Consider the following 20,799-nt stretch of genomic DNA (forward strand, 5'->3'; position numbering starts at 1 on the left):
ACCATGGAGGCATCAAGGTTGCCCAGGAAATCCATATCAACTCCGTGAGGACCCTGAACTCACCTACTTGGGCCTCTCTCTACACTGGGCACCTGTCCATGAGGGAGACACCGAGGGGGAATGGAAGAGCCAACTCTCTGGGTAATGAGAGATTGGCTGGTGACAGGCCTCCTGTGACACACTCTCCTCTAAACAGTAATGACCAATGTTGATGAGCCTTCCACACCCCAGGGAGGTTACTCCTCTAATCCTCACAGCATGTCAAAAAGTAGGTGCTATTACCACCTCCATCTACAAATGGAGATACTGAGGCACAAAGAGATTCAGTAACTTACTCAAGGTCACTCGGCCAATAAGTGGTGGAGCTAGAATTGAATGCTGGGGGTGTGAACCAGGAGCATTCGCTCTCGTTTCTTCTTCTCCTCTCCTCTTTGCTTCAACTTAGCAAGGTATTTATTTTATTAGGGTAAAATTCACATGTTATAAAACACACCTATTTTAAGCATACACTTGTCAATGATTTTTAGGAAATTGACAGAGCTGTGCAGCCATCACCACAATCCAGTTTTAGAACATTTCCATCAACCCAGTAAGATCGCTTCTGGCCTATCTGTGGTCACTCCACATCCACCCCCTGCCCAGCCCCGTCAACCACCAGCATCCTTCCTCCCCTCATGGATTTGCCTGTTCCGGGGCTTTCACATAAAGAGAACCACACAGCAGGTGTCGTTTGTGTCCAGCTCCTTTCACTTGGCCTGTTCCCACGGTCCATGTATCAATGGATTCTCTTTCCTGTTCTCCTAACTTTCACAACGTAAAAGGTAAGAGAACAGAATGATGAACCCCCATGTATCTGCCACCCAACTTTCTCAACAAGACGAGGCCGACTGTGCCCATCTTTACCCCCCCACCTCCCGTCCCGCCACTTACTCTTTGCCAAGTCACTCCTAGACATCACATCATTTCACTCGTAAATACTTCAACACGCATCTCTAAAAGGTAAAGACTCATTTTTTTAAATAAATCTAACTCCTATACCAACATCTCACCTAAAAATATTAATAATAATTTCTAAATCTTGTCAACTGTCATGTCAGTGTTTCAACATCCCCGACTGACTTATGACTTTGTTCAGGGCGGGTCTGAATAGACCCTGCACGATGGGGTCGGGATTGCTAACCCTCTGCTCTCCTGTCTCCCACCGAAACGGACCCCACCTCTCAGCATGGGGCTACGTCTGCTGCCTCCAGAAAGCTCAGCTTTGCTGGGGTGAAATGCCGAACACCTGGCTCTTCTAGCCAGCCTGTTTTTAGAGGCGTAAAACAGTAACAGTGCAGTGAGCCAGCCGACCCGGCGGCCAGCTCCCTCCGGAGCTGTTTCACCCTGGACGGTCCTGAGGGCTTGTGAGGAGGTCCGGGGGCAGGGGGCAGCGGTGAGGGCAGGCGAGGAGAGGCAACCGCCTTACCTGGGGTCGCGGAGGTCCAGTTGCTCTCGGCTGGGGTGGTCCCGTTGTCCTTGAGAGCCTTGGCGAGCGGCAAGCTAAAACCCGCCAGCAGGAGTGGACGGAAGGGCGCCATGGCGAACCTGGAAGAGGCAGGGACAGGCTCAGAGGACTCGCCTGCCACACGCCTGGGGCTGGCTGGCCCTCCACGGAGGCGAGAGAACCCTAGAGGACACAGGGTGGGTGGGGACGGGGTGGCGGTGGGTGCTCTGGGAGCACTGTTTGGTCATTCTGAGTTGGGGAGGTAGTTTTTGCACTACTGCCAGCCCAATTTATATTTACACTTGGAAAGTAATTTCACCTTAGGACAGGTTAGTACTCCCTGAGCTAGCCCCAGGTTATGCGGGCTCCCACTGTTCAGGTTAATTTCCTTTCTGTTTGTTCGTCTGTTTTGGGCGGGAACAGGAGGTGAACAAGGACTTGGAGGTGCCTGGGAAGGATAAACTCTCAGAATACCACCAGATCTAGGACTCTGAGAGGCAGCTGCACAGACCCTCAAAGAGGCCTGTTGGCTATCACTTCAGGATTGCCACGGGACAATAACTCGTGGAATGTTGCATTGTGCCCACCGTGACTGGGGATGGTATTTCTACTTTGCATCATGAAAGCTCAGAGAAGTATCAGGACCCTCAGGAAAAATCGCAGGCTCAGGAAGGAGTAGGTTAATCAGCCTGTGGTCACAGAGGTAGGGGGTCTGAAGCGGGGTCTGCCCCCTCTGCACAGGGTCCACCTCCACTGTCCCCCTGGCCACAGCCACAAGCCACACCCCTGCTCCTTGTTCTGAGCACAGGCCTCGACTGAGCTACAGGAAGAGCTCCTGACTGTCTCAGCCCAAGCCTTCTGCCTTTCTCACACCCTGGAGCCTGACGAATTGTTTTAAAGCCCAGCTCCATCCTCTCACCCCTGAGGTGTTACCAGTGATGCCAGGGCGGAGAAGAGCTAACCTAATGTCAGTGCCGCTCTGAGCCAAGCACCTGCTTGCTGCCTTCATGGATTGTCTCGTTTGACCTTCACAGCTCCAGCTGACGGCCCTGCATCTGATTCTGCTCCTGTCTGAACCCTCAGGCGAAGCAGAGGGAAGCTCCCTCCTCCAGGAGGCAGCCACGGTCAGCTCATCTCTGACAGCCGCTCGGGCACCTTGGGAATGGAGGTAGTGTTTATCGGCAGACGGGTGGATGCACTGGGCAAACCAATTGCAACGGGGCTCAACCCAGAAGAAGGCCCTTCACCCAGGAGACCTCAGGTCCCCACCTGGTGCTCTGTTTTGCCAAAACACCTTACATTCTCAGGAAATGTGACAGTGACCGCTTGGTGGTGTAGAAACCCTTCCTAGAGGACTTAGTACAGGTGCACCACTGAGTGAGATCAGGTGGGGACAGCACAGACACGCAGTCGAGGTGTAGGGTCCCTCCCTCCTGCATGCCCCCTCCGTTTCCCATCCACTGAACCCCGTCCATGCTCAGCCTGGGGGGCCCATCCTCATAGACAGCACTTTCCTGCAAAACACCTCCCTCGGGGATATGAATGGACCGAGGCCAAGAAACACTGGTCCCTTGTAATTAGAGAAGAGCCTGAATGAGAGCAAAGAATCCTAATCATTTTTCAGCCATCACCACTATTAAAATGAAACCTTTAGGAGCACTTCATAATAATGAGCCCAGAACTCTGATAACCACAATCAATGCTTCCACTTCTTTCCTCTTTGTGTTTCTAAAATACACATTTTAGATAAAGTGAGCTGCACACAGGAAATAGCTCCCGTTCCATGAGCACCTACTATGTGCTAGTCCTTGATGTGGGTGCTACCCTCACAATAACCCCTCAAGGACTGAGAAACTGAGGCTCCATGAAGATAAGGAACTGGCTCACAGGCAGTTCAGAGGAAATGGAGGGGCCACAATTTGAACCCAGGACCACTGGAGACAAAAGCCCTCAACCCCTGACAAGCAGCTCTGTATACACTGAATTAAAAAAAACCCTGTTACTGAACACTGCTACAATGCTTTTAATGTATCTGAGTAAATTGCAGAGTAATTGACTAGGAAGTATTAATTGGTTTAATACGACTCCAGACATTCAGAATTCCTAGCTGAAATATTTTTCTCATCACATGCATTAATTCAAAACTCCTCTTCTCCAAATGCTCAGTGAGCTAAGAGGAGACTGACGCCCTTGAGCCAGACAAAGGTCATCTCATCATGCCTCAAACACCATCAGGTCTCTAAGTGCCTCTGGGAGCAGCGGGTGATGTACCCAGTATGACCAGCAGAGGGCACTAAACTTTGAAGAATTCAAACCCTACCTACCATCTAGAGTCCCCTTTTATTTATTTATTTATTTATTTGTGAGGAAGATTAGCCTTGAGCTAACACCTGCTGCCAATTTTCCTCTTTTTGCTGAGGAAGACGGGCTCTGAGCTAACATCCGTGCCCATCTTCCTCTATTTTATATGTGGGATGCCTGCCACAGCATGGCTTGCCAAGTGGTGCTAGGTCCGCACCCGGGATCCAAACCGGTGAACCCTGGGCCACTGAAGCGGAAGGTGTGAACTTAACCACTGAACCACCATGCTGGCCCCTAGAGTTCCCTTTAGTGCGGCATTTACATTGCAAAGCCAATGACAATGTGCCACTCCCTGGCCATTCACCCTCAAAGGGCTTGCACAAGCTATCTGATAAGCACAGGCATGAATCAGTACAAAAATAATGCTTGAAATACTAATTAAATCCATGTTGAATTTTAATGATTTGTATTTAATCAGCATTTGTTGTGCGCTTACTCACTGCTAAGTACTGTGGGGCATAAAATATGTGTGATCTCCAGAACTGAGATTATCAAAATAGTTTGTTTACAATAAAGCAGCCCTTGTTTTCACTCCCATAAAAAGTCAGCCAGCTATCAATTTAATTAGAAACCTTCTATTTCATTTGATACCTTTTTAATTCTCTTTGTTGAGCAACTATACTGGGACAGGCAGCCCATGAGATCCAGGAGATATAAAGATGAATGATGCAGTTCCACCCCTGCCTTAAAGCCCCTCCATGGAGCCAGAAGGACAAGTGGGAAAATAGCCACCCTAAGACCCTAGCTCTTGTGCTCTGGAGATGTGTGGCCACAGACCCAGAGAAGGAAGGTAAGGACCAATGATTCACCCAGGAAGGTCACCAAGGCTTCCCAGAGACAAAGTGCTAAGCAGGGCATCCAGGACAGAAGGGTGGAGGGACAGAGGCTTGAAGGAGGCACACACATGACCTATTGTGCAGAGAGTGGGTGGTTTGGTCTGCTGGACCTCTGGTATGTGAAGGCAGCAGAAATGAGCAAAGATGGAAAGATCGGGGCCGAACTGAGAAGGCCCTCAAATGCCACGTTAAAAAGTTTCATTTTTCATCAATAACCAACATGATTAGAACCACTTGGGAACATTAAAAAATGATGCTGGAGTGATGTCAGCATCATGGCAGAGTGAGTTGTTCCCTTAATCTCTCCCCCACTAAGTTACAACCAAATGGACATTCATTAACCAACAGAGGATTCCCTACAAAGCACAACAGGACATCTGAGAGATCCATGCAGCCATACATCTGCAGGTGGGGATACTGGATCCACAGGAAGCAGTGGAAGGAATTGAGTGGATCCTTTCCCCCTCGCCAGTGGTAGTTATTTAGGTCACAGGTCCTCACAAAGCAGCCGGTGTGTGACTGTAAGAGGAGGCAGGGGAGCAGGCAGACTTGTGTGCAAACACTTTTTGCTTTTGGAGCTGCAGCCCAGCCTGCAGGAACACTCCACATCGAGTGGTGCAACTCAGTCACCACGGGGGCACCCCCACCAAGTGCAGCAGCCCAGGCAAACCACCCATGAGTGCAGAGTGGGCCCATGTGCATGAAAGAAAGCGCCTCTCCCCTCCTGCCAAGTGCACCAGCTCAGCCAGTCCCTGACCAAGGCAGCAGTTCCACAACAGAGTGCCTGCACATGCAAGTGGGACCTGCCAAGCAGCTGTGGTCAGTGGGCAAATGCAGATGAATCCTATTGGCACAACTTCCAGCAGACAAGGTGGGCTCAGAAAACACAGGTCTCAAGCCAGCCCTGATAGCCTAGTGGTTAAAGTTCTGCGCTCTCTGCTTTGGCGGTCCAGGTTTAGTTCCCAGGAGTGGAACCACACCATTTGTCTGTCAGTAGCCATGCTGTGGTGGAAGCTCACACAGAAGAATTAGAAGGACTTATAACTAGAATATACAACTATGTACTGGGGCTTTGTGGAGGAAAAAAAACAGAGGGAGATTGGCAACAGACATTGGCTCAGGGTGAATCTTTAAACAAAAACACAGAAAACACAGCTCCTGCTCCCTCCCCCCAGAGGTGGCAGATGGCATCTGTGACCTAATACCATGACAAATGCCTCAGCAAAGGATCACTTCATCAAACACCGTGAAGAACGACATTAACACTTCAAGGTAGAAGGTAAATGACAAGTCTCCAGAAATAATCCTGAAGTCACAGAAATTTACAATCTAAATGACAGAGAATTCAAAATAGTTGTCATAAAGAAACTCAATGAGTTACAAGAAAACTCAGAAAGACAGTTCAATGAACTCAGGAATAAAATTAATGAGCAGAAGGAATATTTCATCAAAGAGATTGAAACTCTAAAAAAAAAACTAATGGAAATTCTGGAGATGAAGAACAAAATGAATGAGATAAAAAACAATCTACAAACCTTAAAAAACAGAGATGACATTATGGAGGACAGAATTAGTGCTTTAGAGGACAGAAATATAGAAATGCTTCAGGTGGAGGAGGAGAGAGAACTAAGACTTAAAAAAAATGAAGAAATTCTTTGAGAAATATCTGACTCAATTAGGAAATGCAACATAAGGATTATAGGTATTCCAGAGGGAGAAGAGAGAGAGAGGAGCAGAGAGCTTGTTCAAAGAAAGAGTGGAGAACTTCCCAAACCTGGGCAAAGAAGTGGACTTACAAGCACAAGAAGCCAATAGAACTCCTAATTACATCAATGCAAAAAGACCTTCTCCAAGGCATATAATGGTAAAACTTGCAAAAGTCCACGACAGAGAAAAAATATTAAGGGCAGAAAGGTAGAAGAGAATAACCTACAAATGAACCCCTATCAGGCTTTCAGTAGATTTCTCAGCAGACATATAGGCTAGGAGAGATTGGAATGATATATTCAAAATACTGAAAGACAAAAACTTTCAGTCAAGAATACTCTATCCAGTGAAACTATCCTTCAAATACGATGGAGAAATAAAAGCTTTCCCAGATAAACAACAGCTAAGGGAGTTCATTGCCACTAGACCTCACTTACAAGAAATTGTCAGAGATGCCTTCATACCTGAAACAAAAAGGCAAAAGTTTACAAAGCCTTGAGTAAGGAGATAGACAGACAAAATCAGGAAATTGCAGCTCTATATCAGAACAGGTTAGCAAACACTTAATTATAACATAAAAGATAAAGGGAAGGAAAGCACCAAAAATAACTATAACCAGTTCAATTTAGTCACAAACTCTCAACACAAAACAGAGTAATTTAGGACAACAATAACTTAGAAGGGGAAGAGGAAAGGGATGGAACCTGCTTAGGCTAACAGAGATAAGAGGCTATCACAAAACAGAGTGTCTCATCTACGAGGTCTTTTACACAAAAGTCATAGTAACCACTAAATAAAAAATTAGAGCAGAGACACAAATCATAAATAAAGACAAAACTAAGAAAATCATCACAGAAAACCACCAAGCTGAAATTGCAGTCAGAAATACAATGGAAGAGAAAAAATGGAAATACAGACAACCAGAAAACAAGAGATAAAATGTCAGTATTAATCCTTCATATAGTAATAATCACTCTAAAAGTAAATGGATTGAATTCTCCAATCAAAAGACACAGAGTGGCTGGCTGGATTAAAAAAAACAGGACCCAACAATATGGTGCCTCCAGGAAATACCTCAGCTCTAAAGACAAACACAGGCTCAGAGTGAAGGGATGGAAGATGATATTCCAAGCCAATGGCAAACAAAAGAAAGCAGGTGTTGCCATACTTATATCAGACAAAGCAGACTTCAAGATTAAAAAGGCAGTGAGAGACAAAGAGGGGCAGTATATAATGATAAAAGGGACATTCCATCAAGAGGACATAACACTTACGAATGTATATGCACCTAATATAGGAGCACCAAAGTATATAAAGCAACTATTAACAGACCCAAAGGGAGAACTTAACAGCAACACAGTAATAGTAGAGGACCTCAATACCCCGTTTACACCAATGGATAGATCATCCAGACAGAAAGTCAACAAGGAAGCAGTGGACTTAAATGAAAACCTAGTCCAGATGGGTGTAATAGACACAGAACGTTCCATCCAAACACAGCAGAATACACTTTTTTCTCAAGTGCACATGAAAGATTCTCAAAGATAGACCATACGTTAGGAAACAAGGCAAGCCTCAATAAATTGAAGAAGATTGAAGTCATATCAAGCATCTTTTCCATCCACTATGCTATGAAAATAGAAATCGACTACAAGAAAAAGCTGAGAAAGCCACAAATATGTGGAAAATAAACAATATGCTACTGAACAACTACTGGATCAATGAAGAAATCAAAGGAGAAATAAAAAATAGCTAGAGACAAGTGAAAATGAAAATACATGATACCAACTCTTAGGAGATGCAGCAAAAGCAGTTCTAAGTGGGGAATCTAGAGCAAAACAGGCCCACCTCAACAAAAAAGAAAATCTCAAGTAAGTAATCTTAAACCACACCTAAGAGAACTAGAAAAAGAAGAACAAACAAAGCCCAAAGTCAGCAGAAGGAAGGACATAATAAACTTAGAGCAGAAATAAATGAAATAGAGACCAAAAAAAAAAAAAAAAAAAAAAAAAACCAAACAGTAGAAAGGATCAATGAAACTAAGAGTTGGTTCTTTGAGAAGATAAACAAAATTGACAAACCCTTAGCCAGACTCACTAAGATAAAAAGAGAAAAGGTGCAAATAAATAAAGTTAGAAATGAAAAGGAGAAATTACAATGGATACCACATAAATATAAAGGATTATAGGAGAATATTATGAAAAACTATATGCCAACAAATTGGGCAATCTAGAAGAAATGAATAAATTCTTAGACTCATACAACCTCCCAAAACTGAATCAAGAAGAAATAGAGAATTTGAACAGACCAGTCATAAGTAAAGAGATTGAAACAGTAATCAAAAACCTTCCAGAAAACAAAAATCCAAGACCACATTGCTTCTCTGGAGAATTCTACCAAACATTCAAAGAAGATTTAATACCCATCCTTCTCAAACTATTCCAAAAAATTGAAGAAGATGAAATGCTTCCTAACTCATTCTATGAGGCCAACATCACCCTGACACCAAAACCAGACAAGGACAACACAAAGAAGGAAAATTACAGGCAATATCACTAATGAGCAAAGATGCAAAAATCCTCAACAAAATATTGGCAAACCAAACACAGTAATACATTAAAAGGATCATACAGCATGATCAAGTGGGATTTATACCAGGGACACAGGGATGGTTCAACATCTGCAAATCAATCAATGTGATACATCACATTAACAAAATGAGGAATAAAAATTACATGATCTTCTCAATGGACACAGAGAAAGCATTCAACAAGATCCAACATCCATTTATGGTACAAAAAAATCTCTCAATAAAATGGGTATAGAAGGAAAGTACCTCAACACAAAAAAGGCCATATATGACAAACCCACAGCTAACATCATACTCAACAGTGAAAAACCGAAAGCCATCCCTCTGAGAACAGGAACAAGATAAGGGTGCCCACTCTTGCCACTCCTATTCACCACGGTACTGAAGGTTCTGGCCAGAGCAATCAGGTAAGAAAAAGAAATAAAAGGTATCCAAATTAGCAAGGAAGGAGTGAAACTCTCACTGTTTGTGGATGGCATGACCCTATATATAGAAAACCCTGAATAATCCACCCTGAATAATCCACCAGATATTGCCTGTAATTTTCCTTCTTTGTGTTGTCCTTGTCTGGTTTTGGTGTCAGGGTGATGTTGGCCTCATAGAATGAGTTAGGAAGCATTTCATCTTTTTCAATTTTTTGGAATAGTTTGAGAAGGATGGGTATTAAATCTTCTTTGAATGTTTGGTAGAATTCTCCAGAGAAGCAATCAACAACTATAGCAAAGTTTCAGGGTACAAAATCAACTTACAAAAATCAGTTGCATTTCTATACTCCAATAACAAACTAATAGAAAGAGAACTCAAGAATACAATCCCATTTGCAATCACAACAAAAAGAATAAAATGTCTAGGAATAAATTTAAACAAGGAGGTGAAAGACCTATACACTGAAAACTATAAGACATCATTGAAAGAAATTGAAGAAGACACAAAGAGATGGAAAGAGATGCCATGCACATGGACCAGAAGAATAAACTTAGTTAAAATGTCCATATTACTTAAAGCAATCTACAGATTCAATGCAATTCCAATCAGAATCCCAATGACATTCTTCATGGAAATAAAACAAAGAATCCTAAAACTTATATGGAACAACAAAAGACCCCGAATAGCTAAAGTAATCCTGAGGAAAAAAGCAAAGCTGGAGGCATCACAATCCTTGACTTCAGAATATACTACAAGGCTATAGTTATCAAAACAGTGTAGTACTGGCACAAAATCAGACACACAGATCAATGGAATAGAATTGAAAGCCCAGAAATAAAACCATGCACCTATGGACAGTTAATCTTTGACAAAGGAGCTAAGAATACACAATTAAGAAAGGGGAATCTCTTCAATAAATGGTGCTGGGAAAGCTGGACAGCCACATGCAAAAGAATGAAAGTACACCAGTATCTTACACCTTACACAAAAATTAACTCAAAACAGATTAAAGACTTGAATATAAGACCTGAAACCATACAACTCCTAGAAGAAAACATAGGCAGTACACTCTTTGACATCAGTGTTGGCAGCATCTTTTCAAATACCATGTCTACTCAGGCATGGGAAACAAAAGAAAAAACAAACAAATGGGACTACATCAGACTAAAGAGCTTCTGCAAGGCAAAGGAAACCATGAACAAAATGAAAAGACGACCCACCAACTGGGAGAATACATTTGCAAATCATATATCTGACAAGGGATTCATTTTCAAGATATGTAAAGAACTCAGACAACTCAACAACAACAAAACAAACATCCGGATCAAAAAAATGGGCAGAGGATATGAATAGACATTTCTCCAAAGAAGATATACCAATGGCCAACAGGCACATGAAAAGATGTTCAACACCACTAATTATTAGGGAAATGCCAATCAAAACTACAATGAGATATCATCTTACACCTGTCAGAATGGTTATAATTACCAAGACAAAAAATACCAAATGTTGGAGTGGATGTGGAGAAAAGGGAACCCTCATGCACTGCTGGTGGGAATGCAAACTGGTGCAGCCACTATGGGAAACAGTATGGAGATTTCCCAAAAAATTAAAAATAGAAATACCATATGATCCACCTATCCTACTACTGGGTATTATCCAAAGAACTTGAAATCAACAATTCAAAGAGATTTACGCACCCCTAAGGTCACTGCAGCATTATTCACAATAGCCAAGATGTGGAAGCAACCTGAGTGCCCATCAACTGACGATTGGAGAAAGAAGATGTGGTATATATATACAATGGAATACTATTCAGCCACAAAAAGATAAAATCATCCCATTTGCAACAGTGTGGATGGACCTTGAGGGTACTTACTATGTTAAGCGAAATAAGCCAGACAGAGAAAGACAAACACCGTATGATTTCATTCATATGTGGAAGATAAACAAACACATGGATAAAGAGAACTGATTAGCGGTTACCAGAGGGGAAGAGAGTTGGAGGGAGTGGGCAAAAGGCATAAAGGAGCACATACATATGGTGATGGGTAAAAATTAGACTATTGATGGTGAGCACGATGCAGTCTATACAGAAACTGATAAATAATAACGTTCACCTGAAATTACACAATGTTATAAACCATTATGAACTCAATAAAATAATTGGAAAGAAATATTATGACAACATAATAGAAAGCTTTAAAATAATAAAATTAGACAATCTGCTATTCCTATCTCACAGAGCAGAAGAATAAAAATGTCATTTGACCCACAAATATTGAGATATTCTCAATAGTACCCTATTTCAGTGCCTGAGGCACAACAATAGACTAATGCAATTATTGGGGAGAAAGAGTAATAGAAAGAAGCAATAAAAAAAAACATGATGCCAGTTCTTGGGCCCAACTCCAGACACACAAAATCCAAATATATGGGGAGTGATGGGTTTTTAGAGACTGAAGTTGAAAACCTTGGCTATGAGCAATGAGCTGCCATTAAAGTTGCAAGATGGAGTGCTGGAAGCCAGTCATGAGCCACATGAGATAGAGTGTTAGCCTCTGCTGCCCCCGAGTGGTCCAGGAGCATGGGTGTCACCTGGGGGCTTGTTAATGCAGAGCCTCAGGCCCTGCCCCAGACCTCCCACATTGTAAGAAGATCCCCAGGTGGTTCCTATGCACGTTAAAATTTGAGACTTGCTGGTCTAAACAACAGATTAGGAAGGACTGACCTAAGCCAGGACAATGGGAATGGAAAGGAAGGAGGGATCTGATAGGGATTTCAAAGGCAGAATTCACGGGCATGGTAATCAGTTGGACATGGCTGATTAGTGGGGTGTCAAAGGTACTAGGATTTCCATCTTAGGAAATGGAGTGGGACAGAACATCATTCATTAGCTGAGACAGGGAGAAGGGAGGCCCCAATTTGGGGATAAAGAGATTTTAGCTTGGAGCATAAAACAATAATATAAGCTACCGTTTACTGAGCTCCTGTGAAGCGTAATAAGCCAGCTGAGGTTCTGAGATAAATTACCTCACCAAGCTTCATTGAAATCCTATGAGAAATGTCCTGTTGTCCTTGCAGTGATGACAAGTTGAATTTCAGGGAGCTGTGGAACATTCTAGTAGAGACTGCCAAGAGGAGTTTTGTTTAGGGCCTAGGGGTTGGCTGGAAGGGAGGGGTGGGCTGAAGGGTCAGTGTGTGGGTGAGCTCACCCTGGGGGCTGAATGGAACGGGGAGAGGTGAGGTCAAGGTGCTGAGCTGAAGGAGGCCACCAGACTTGGGGATAAGAAGGGAGCCGAGTGGGAGGCTGGGAAGTGGTGGCGGGGCCAGAAGGAGGACAGGAGGCAGGTGAAGGAGAAGAAACCACGCAGGAGAGGGATTCTCCCCACCCCGGCCCTCCTCCCCCCGCCCTCTTCCCCCGGCCCTCGCTCACATGCCTCCCCTCACCGGGCGATCAATCCCCAGTCGCTCCTTTCCTTTTACTTGGTCCCACCAGCGTTTGAGCTCCTGCAAGTTTGAGACAGGCTCTTTCCCTCTGGGGTCACTCTGCCTGGTGTGGTTTAAGGTCATTTGTGTCTTGGGTCTCCTAACCAGACTATGAGCCTCCTGAGGGCAGGGGACATCTTATGCCCCACGCCCACTCACCTGGTCACTCCAGATAATGGGGCCTTTGGGATTTTGAAGGTGTGGGTCCCTCCCTGAGCCAGCGTCTTTGAGGAGGAGAGGCCTGGCTGACCCCTCCTGCCCCAAGGGACCGGAAAGTGCCCTGCCCAGTGGCCCCGGTGTCCTGAGTGAACTGAACCAGACTGCCCCCTGCAGCTCCAAGAGACTAGTGTTTTCTTTCTGCAGCTCAAACCCCTCTCCCATGGTTCAAACACCTGGTTCTTCTGCTCTCAATCATAAAATAGACATGGTTCCTTCACAAGGGAGCAGAGAAAAGATTTAGGAGGAGGAGTCATGCTCCGGATTTGAAGCTACTGCACTTAAAGAGAGCCCCTGCAATGAGCGCCATGGAATTTCTCATCCAAACCAGGATTCTTTAGAGAGTGACAGGCTGAGACAATTAAAGCTCCAAGCTTTTCTACAACATTTAATGATTAATCAGCATTTTGGTTTTATTAAAATGGGAACCCATTAAGTAGTTCTATTCAAAAATTATTTTTAAAAATTAAAAAGACTTTCTAGAAAACAAAAATTAACATATCCACATACATTATGGCAATTAAAAAAACCTTTTTATATTGATTATATGAAAATAAAATGAGAACATGAACAGAATATTTATCCTCAATACACATTCACCCACTCTAATCACTTTCTTAGCCTTGTCTGTTCTCAATGTGTTTCACTTTTGATATATTTTTCAATATCCTTAATATTTAAATTTTTTCATAAAATTGCCTGCAATTTTTTTCAAATTAGCATCTTGTGAACTATCATCATTTAATTTGCTTTATTCCTTTCTTGCTTTTGTAGGCATAAATCTTAGTATCTTCTTTTCATAATCTATATTTTCAATAATTGTAATTCTATAAAAGTTTCAACAGCTAAGAGTTTTTGTTTTGTTTTGTTTTGTGGTTGTGTTTCTTGGTGCTCCATTTGTTGAATATGTCTATTAAATATTTTCAACTAATTTAGAACCAGATGCCACCAACACTTAGGGCCGTGTTTCAGAAAAGTTCATTATCTTTGTGGACTTTTAGTTTGATTTACAAAGTAAGCCTGTGAAGGCCCAAACATTTCTGAAATTGGATGATTAGCAGGGAAGAGAAAATGCATGCTACTATGCTGAAATATTTTTAAAAAATTCAACACCAGTTTCATTACCACAGATTTGTAGTTCAATTACTCCATGTTTTTGTACAATTTGACATCTACAGTTTTTATTTAACTAATAGAATATCCAGTCAGTTTGGACACAATTATAAATTACTGGTCCACCACGACCAATTCCAAGTGTGATACATTCACCACAAACACTGAGCTTTACCAACACTTACATATTTATATCATCCCACAAAACAAATAACTGTATCATCAACGTTGAATTCTATCAGTGCATTTCCAGCAACATTAGTGATCATGTCAGACGCTCACCTTCGATGGAAGGAACTTCCTAGTTGCACTTGGACTCCATGGAACGGGGGAAAAATAGAAGAACCGGTGTTGGAACGAACTGATTGTCTGAGAATGACGCTGATCTAAAACTGGCATCATTTGATGGTTTGTGAAGTTTGTCCACTACTGGGAGTATTAACAGCTATCACTTCAGTTTCTGGAAGTGCACAATGAAACTTGGAATCGAAAACGAGCAAAATTAACGAAGAATAGTCATTTGATCTAAATGAAAAGTCATGCTTCACAGAGCAGAATGTAATGCATGTCCCATTCATCATCCTAGGCACGGAGCTCTTAAAGTAGCCACCACACAGGTGCTGAAGCGCTCCCAGCAGCTTTTCTCTCCTGGCTTCTATGTGTCAGTGGCACCATTATAGCCTTCAAAAGGGGCGGTAACTGTTGATGAATATTCTGTGCAAATTACAGCTGAATCATCAACTTTCTTGAAAACAGAAACTCAGTGCTTAATACGCCATTTTAAAGTTTATTCCCGAAAAATGGGTTTTACACAAATTCAAAAAGCATTACTAAAAAATAAACGACAAGCTGTAGATTTACACTGCAGAGTCAATGCCCAAGCACGTGCAGTGAGTTCAGACTGTTCTCTACAAGTTCTCTGGAGAAATTCTTCTGCCTCTATTCCTCGCAAATATTTCAAAAACGCCTACCCTGTAATCTCTCATGTTTCCCGCTGACCCTGATGACCAGTGGCACCTCATGGGCCACGGTGTGGGCCACCTCTCAACTGGTGGTTGTAACAAGTGGCCAGGAGGGGCCCCAGCCTCGAATGCTTCTCCCACCACATCGTGAGGCCAAAGGAGTCACCTCCCAACTCACTCTCGTCCAAGCGCACTTTGCCTTTCCTAACCAGCTGTTGTCCTTGAAAGGGCAGTGCTGCCTCCATTGTGTCAGGAAGGCTGGGGAAGAAGGAAGAGCATGGCTGGTCATCTCCCAGATGTGATCACTGCAGACAGAGGTGGTCCCTGCCCGGAGGTCTCACATTCTGAGATGAAACCAGGGCAGAAGCTGGGAGCACCACATGGCAGGCGGCCAAGTCCTTCCTGGACTCCTTTAACACAAACATCATTTCATAACTAAAATTTTCATTTTTAATTACTATAAGATGAAAAATATGGAAGAAATGTGACCTGGACAGGACACAGCGACATGAAGCAAAAAACAGATCCCAGTGAAAGAGGGAAATATGTTCCCCCCGAGAGAAAGTAGACAGAAGGAGTAGGGCGTGGGCACTGAGCCCAGGCACCCCAAGATCTCCATCCCTGAGGCCAGTGTCATAGGATGAGCTCTTGTTCTTCCCTCTCTCACCAAAACACATCTTGGGGCTCACCCCATCCAGTCTCTTCCACCATTTTCTGTCCTAAAATTTCACAGCTGAGCCAGGTAATGAACACAGCTGTGCTCAGATCTGACTGATGGTTGGGCACGCCCCCCATCTGACAGAATCACTCCCACAGGTACTTCACGCTCCCCAAAGGCCTGGTCATCCATCACTCAGCAGAGATGTGCTTTAGCAGAGGCCCACCGGAGAGGCCCATCAGGAAGGTCAATGTGGGAGGCAGAACCACTGCCCAAAGCACCCTGAGCAGGAAAACGGCAGGAAGCACACGACAAGGCCCCGTCTTTCTGCCTGTGGGACTCGGCAGTAGTGGGGTGAAAGGATAGTGCTCATGTTGGAAATGCAGAGACCCCTGCATCTCTCACTAAGAAGAAGGTGCCTAGTGGAGGAGGGGCCACCCGCTCCACTGACCCTCCTCTCAGAAGTGTGGACAACAGAGGAGAAGTTGACCACCTCCAGTGGGCTGGGCAGCTCCTCTCTGGGTGAGCCCCAGGCCACGCTTCCTCCACCTACCTTGGATCAGATGTGGAGGTGTCCAAAGACGATGATGGGTGGACTGAACTTTAGTGGCTGGGTTTACAGTACACTTTTGATTTCAAAGAAATGTGTTTACTTGCTAGATGAGTGAACTCTGTAGACTTACAAGTATCTGTTGGTTTGAGTATTTGTTCATTCATTCCTTCATTCATTCAGTGATATTTATGAGGGGTGACTGTTTTCCAAAGTCTGGAGAGACAACTGAACCAGACAAACACTGCCCTTGTTCCCTTGGAGCTTGCGTTTTAGCCGGAGAGATAAAAAAATTAAATAATTACAACGCAACTGAGACACGCCAGGACAAGGACGTACACAGTGAGGTAGAAGAACCTAGCAGGACACCTACCCCCATCCAAAGAGGTCCGAAGGGTGGCCTTGGGAGAAGGGGTGTCTTCTCAGATGAGGAGACCACCAGCCCAGGGTTGGGGATTGAGAGGAGAAAACAGAGGGGCAGCATGAGCTGACGGGGCCATGGCGCCTCCAGGAAGCCCTGGCACCTGCACATGATAGGAAGACCAAGAGTCTCCCCTGACAATGCTGACGATGGCAGTGTTTAAGACACCCAGAAAAGCTTTCCAGCAAGACCACTTTAAAGCTAACTACACCGGGCAGAATTATCCTTGCCCTGGGGCTTCTTGAGGCTGGGGAGCGGCTCTCATGCATGTCTCTAACCAGCACAGGGGAGATGCTAAACAAATGTTCTTGAAGGAAATAAGTCAAATAAGCTGTCAGGGACTATCAGGGGAAATTTGTCACCATCTCCTCAACCAACATTGGTTTCCTAAGAGCCCAGGCCACTGAGCCTGAAGACCCAGCTGGGTTCAGTGTCTCTCCGTCTCTGTTACTCTCATCCTCTCTCTCTCCTTCTCTCTTCCCCTCTACCCGGATAAGGGCCTTTACCAGAAGGCTTCATCTCTCTGACCGTGCTTTCTGATGAGCAAAGCAAGAGGATCCAATGAGATAATGAGTGTATCTTGTTAATTGTAACTCATCAGACTGGCCTGGTTATTAGAAGTACTCGGCCCCACTGTGAGCCAGGACACCAGCCGAGCGGCGGGGAAACTTCAACTCCGCCGAGCGACTGCAGGTATTTACTGAGAGGACATGCTCCCCCATCACTTCCCCTGGAATCAGCCAGAGCTGCGGTGAAGCCCAAGGGTGAGCATCTGCTGTTTCCACCAGTAAGCCTGCGGCCCTCGCTGAGAATGTCTGTGCCCACGTCTGTTCTGTCTGTCTTCTGTGGAGGCCATGTCCTCCTCTGATGGTCGATGTAGGGGGAGATAAGAGCCCTCTCCTCTTGCAGAAGAACAACTCTGCAAATGACTTTCAGAAGCAGATTGGACAGATCAGATTGTTCCAGGCTGGACGCCCGGGAGCCACCAACGAATGCAGCCAGGATGCCAGCAGCCCCAGAAGCCTCAATCCCAATTGTGTCCAGGTGCGTGCGCCCAGCCCCAACTTTGCAGGGGCCGTAGACCAATGCTAAGAGTCTAAACTCAGCCCCAATCCAGACACACATTGTCTCTCCCTCTTCCTCTTCTGCTTTATCGGCTTGTTATTCTGCTGGAACATACGCGTGATTTAACACATTTTACTCTATTCAGAAACAGACTAAAGCTTCTGTGGGAATCTGGCATTATCAAGAAAGGAGACCACGGGCCTTGAGTAGTGCACCTCCCAGAGGGATGTGCGCCTAGCATCTCTGGGCATTGAGACTCGGGAGTCCATCGTGTCCATCTCATGGGCAATGACCATGGTCAGGGACAGTACCCTGGGATGGTGAGTGCCAATGCCGAAAGGGTCAGTCGTGAGGCCTGTTTCCAGATGCCCCGGGTGCCCAGTGACTCTTCTCATCTTTGGTGTGGATGCAAACACTGGGCCTGGCTCACAGCAGGCACTCAATCAATGTTGGTGCAGTGATGGTCCCCATGGCCCTGCCTGCGGACTAGAGAAAGGCAGCAGCTTGGAGAACCACACGTTTCTCCACTAAGTCTCCAAGAACTAGTAGCTGAAGTTGGTCCAGAGATGTTCTCGGGACCTGGCCTCGGGGCTCCTCTCCCTCCAGCCCTGACACCTGGTCACCAGAAGGCTTCAGCAGGGGGCATCTCTTGACAATTCAGACCCACCAGATCTCAGAGGGTCTCCAGGCTTCCCAAAGGCGGGGACTTGCCCCCGGAGCAGATCCTCCCCTCCTGGCCTAGGTTTGCTGCTCTCTGAATGAAAGTGCTGGAGCCGACAGCTGGGAACCCTGGCTTTCTGGTTCTCGCATTCTAGCAGGTCCCTCAGCCATGCTGGGAGCCGGGCCCCAGGGGCAGAAGAGGAGCCCCTTCCACTGGGCCCTGCGGTGAACTTCCTCCAGTTGGGCAGTGGTGGCAGCCCTCTGATACCTGTGCACATGGGACAGAGCTAGGGCCCAGCACATGGTGCACCCTGGTCCCCCAGTCTTCAGGGGTATGCCAGTCACCGTGACCTTCAGAGGCAGCTAGAGAAAGAAGATGCTGGGCCACTCACAGCCTGGGCGGCTGGAGGCTCAAATCTCTAAGCACGGCTGCTTGCGTGCCCAGAAGAGAGGCCACCTGACTTCACAGGAAAGACCCAGCTAGGAGGCAGGCACAGGGTGACACAGATCCCTTATTTATCTGCACTGCGGACAGCTCCTCACTTCCCCATGAGCCTGAAAAAGTGGGTACGAATGTTAACCCCTCCTTTCTGGATAATGTCTGAGGATAATGTCTGTGACATGCTGGTGGAGCCCAGTGTTCTCAGGAATCCAAGGCCTTGTATTGTCAATGTACTGGGCTTGCTGCCTCTGGTCTCTGCAGCAGAGGGAAGCTCCCAGGCCACCCCCGCCAAAGTCGGAATGACCCAAAGGCACTGACTGACCTGACAGGCTCTACTTGAGAAGAAGGGGTGCTGAGGGTCCACACGTTCCTCCACGTCGTGCTTCTGGGCTTCTTTGCTTCTGCTGCAAGTATAGGCCCCTGAGCAGCCTCCTGTCATTGATCCTGGCTCAGGGGACAGCCAGGAGACTCAGCCTGTCTCAGCCAGGTCTGCCTAACTGGTAGGGACGGCATCTCTGGTCCAGACCAGGGGCTCTCTCTGCCACTGCTTATCTGGGCCTTTTCAGTTGAAGGTAAGCAAAAAGAGAAAGACCAACCACTGCCCCTTTCAGATGATCCCAAACTGCTTTATAGATCCCTCGAGGCGCACCTGTGCACCGAGATAACGTGCATGCGGATACGGAAAGAGTGCACAACCCCTTTCCCGATGGGCCCCACTACCCACCCTCCAGGCAACCATGGCTACGCAAGCACGCTGCCCATGCACCTGGTCAGGAAGCAAAGAGAAGGTCAGGAGGTCCAGTCAAACCCTTTTGCCTACTGACAAATCCCAAGAGCAGGAAGCCAGTCAGCTAAAGGAGGAGAATCACAGACGGGACCCAAATGTTCCCAGAAAACCGACAGGCACTGCTTTTCACCCACAGCTTGGGGTCCCCCCTTGGCACCCCTGGGGTGCAGTCAGCGAGGGGTGAATTCTGGGGCCCCGGGCAGCCCTCCACCGGCAGGCCGCCTAGAACGGACTGTGCTCAGAAGACAGCAGCCTCTGCAGGCACAGACAGCCGAGCTTCATCAGCCTGCTGGCCCAGGAAACAGACCGGGAAGGACAGCACCAGTTTTCTGCAATCATCCCTAATCATAGAAGTCAAGCACTTTCTTCCTGCAGGCACTGAGCTAAGCACCACCCCCCACCCCCAGCCTCCCTCCCATCACCTCCTGATAACCCCTGAGGAAGCGGGGGCCACTATGGGCGTTGGGGACCTTGACAACCCAATGTCTGGCAGTGAACACCACTGTTTTAAGTGTTCCTGGTTTCTATAAAACCAGGACAATATTACCCATATGGCACAATTATTATTTTTTATGCATTGCAGAAGAACAAAAACTCAAAGAATAAAGATGTGTTTTCATGGTAAAGGAGAAACCAATCTAGACCTTTTTCGAGCTTCAGGTGTGAATATGCTTACATGGGTGAGAGATGTAAATAATCACAATGAAACCCCTGAAGCAGTAAAATGTGCAGACTCAGCATGTTCCAGATGTAGCCCAGCGACCCTGCCTTTTCGGAGAAGGCTATGCGTGTTAAACAGGAAAAGATGCAAAGGGCATGCTTTTTATCTGAGCTGGTGAAGGTTGGAATGTAATTGCTTTTGAACAAAGGTAATTGCACACGTCTAAACGTAAAACCATTGAACCATCATTAAAAGGAGACTGGAAAAGAAGTCCAAGCGTTAGAGAAAAAGGGGAAAAAACAGGTGGAGAGAAATGACAAGGAGAGGCTGGCCAGTGTCCCCGGCCTGGCTGACTGTCATGGGGCAGGAGCC

The 20,799-nt window shown here is 45.7% G+C and overlaps 1 protein-coding gene across 9 annotated transcripts in view; it reads right to left on the reverse strand.

The window, feature by feature from the left end:
- The window catches only part of PTPRE (protein tyrosine phosphatase receptor type E), a 172,782-nt gene that overhangs the window by 45,240 nt on the left and 106,743 nt on the right, over positions 1-20,799 (reverse strand). For all 9 annotated transcript variants that reach the window (XM_014832534.3, XM_070480974.1, XM_070480968.1 and 6 more), the window contains one exon: positions 1,466-1,584. In XM_014832534.3, the coding sequence (XP_014688020.1) occupies positions 1,466-1,577 (112 nt within the window). In that variant the 5' untranslated portion in view covers positions 1,578-1,584. The remainder of the gene's footprint in view (positions 1-1,465; positions 1,585-20,799) is intronic.

This window comes from Equus asinus, chromosome 2 (assembly GCF_041296235.1).
Source record: "Equus asinus isolate D_3611 breed Donkey chromosome 2, EquAss-T2T_v2, whole genome shotgun sequence".
Taxonomy (NCBI): Eukaryota; Metazoa; Chordata; class Mammalia; order Perissodactyla; family Equidae; genus Equus; species Equus asinus.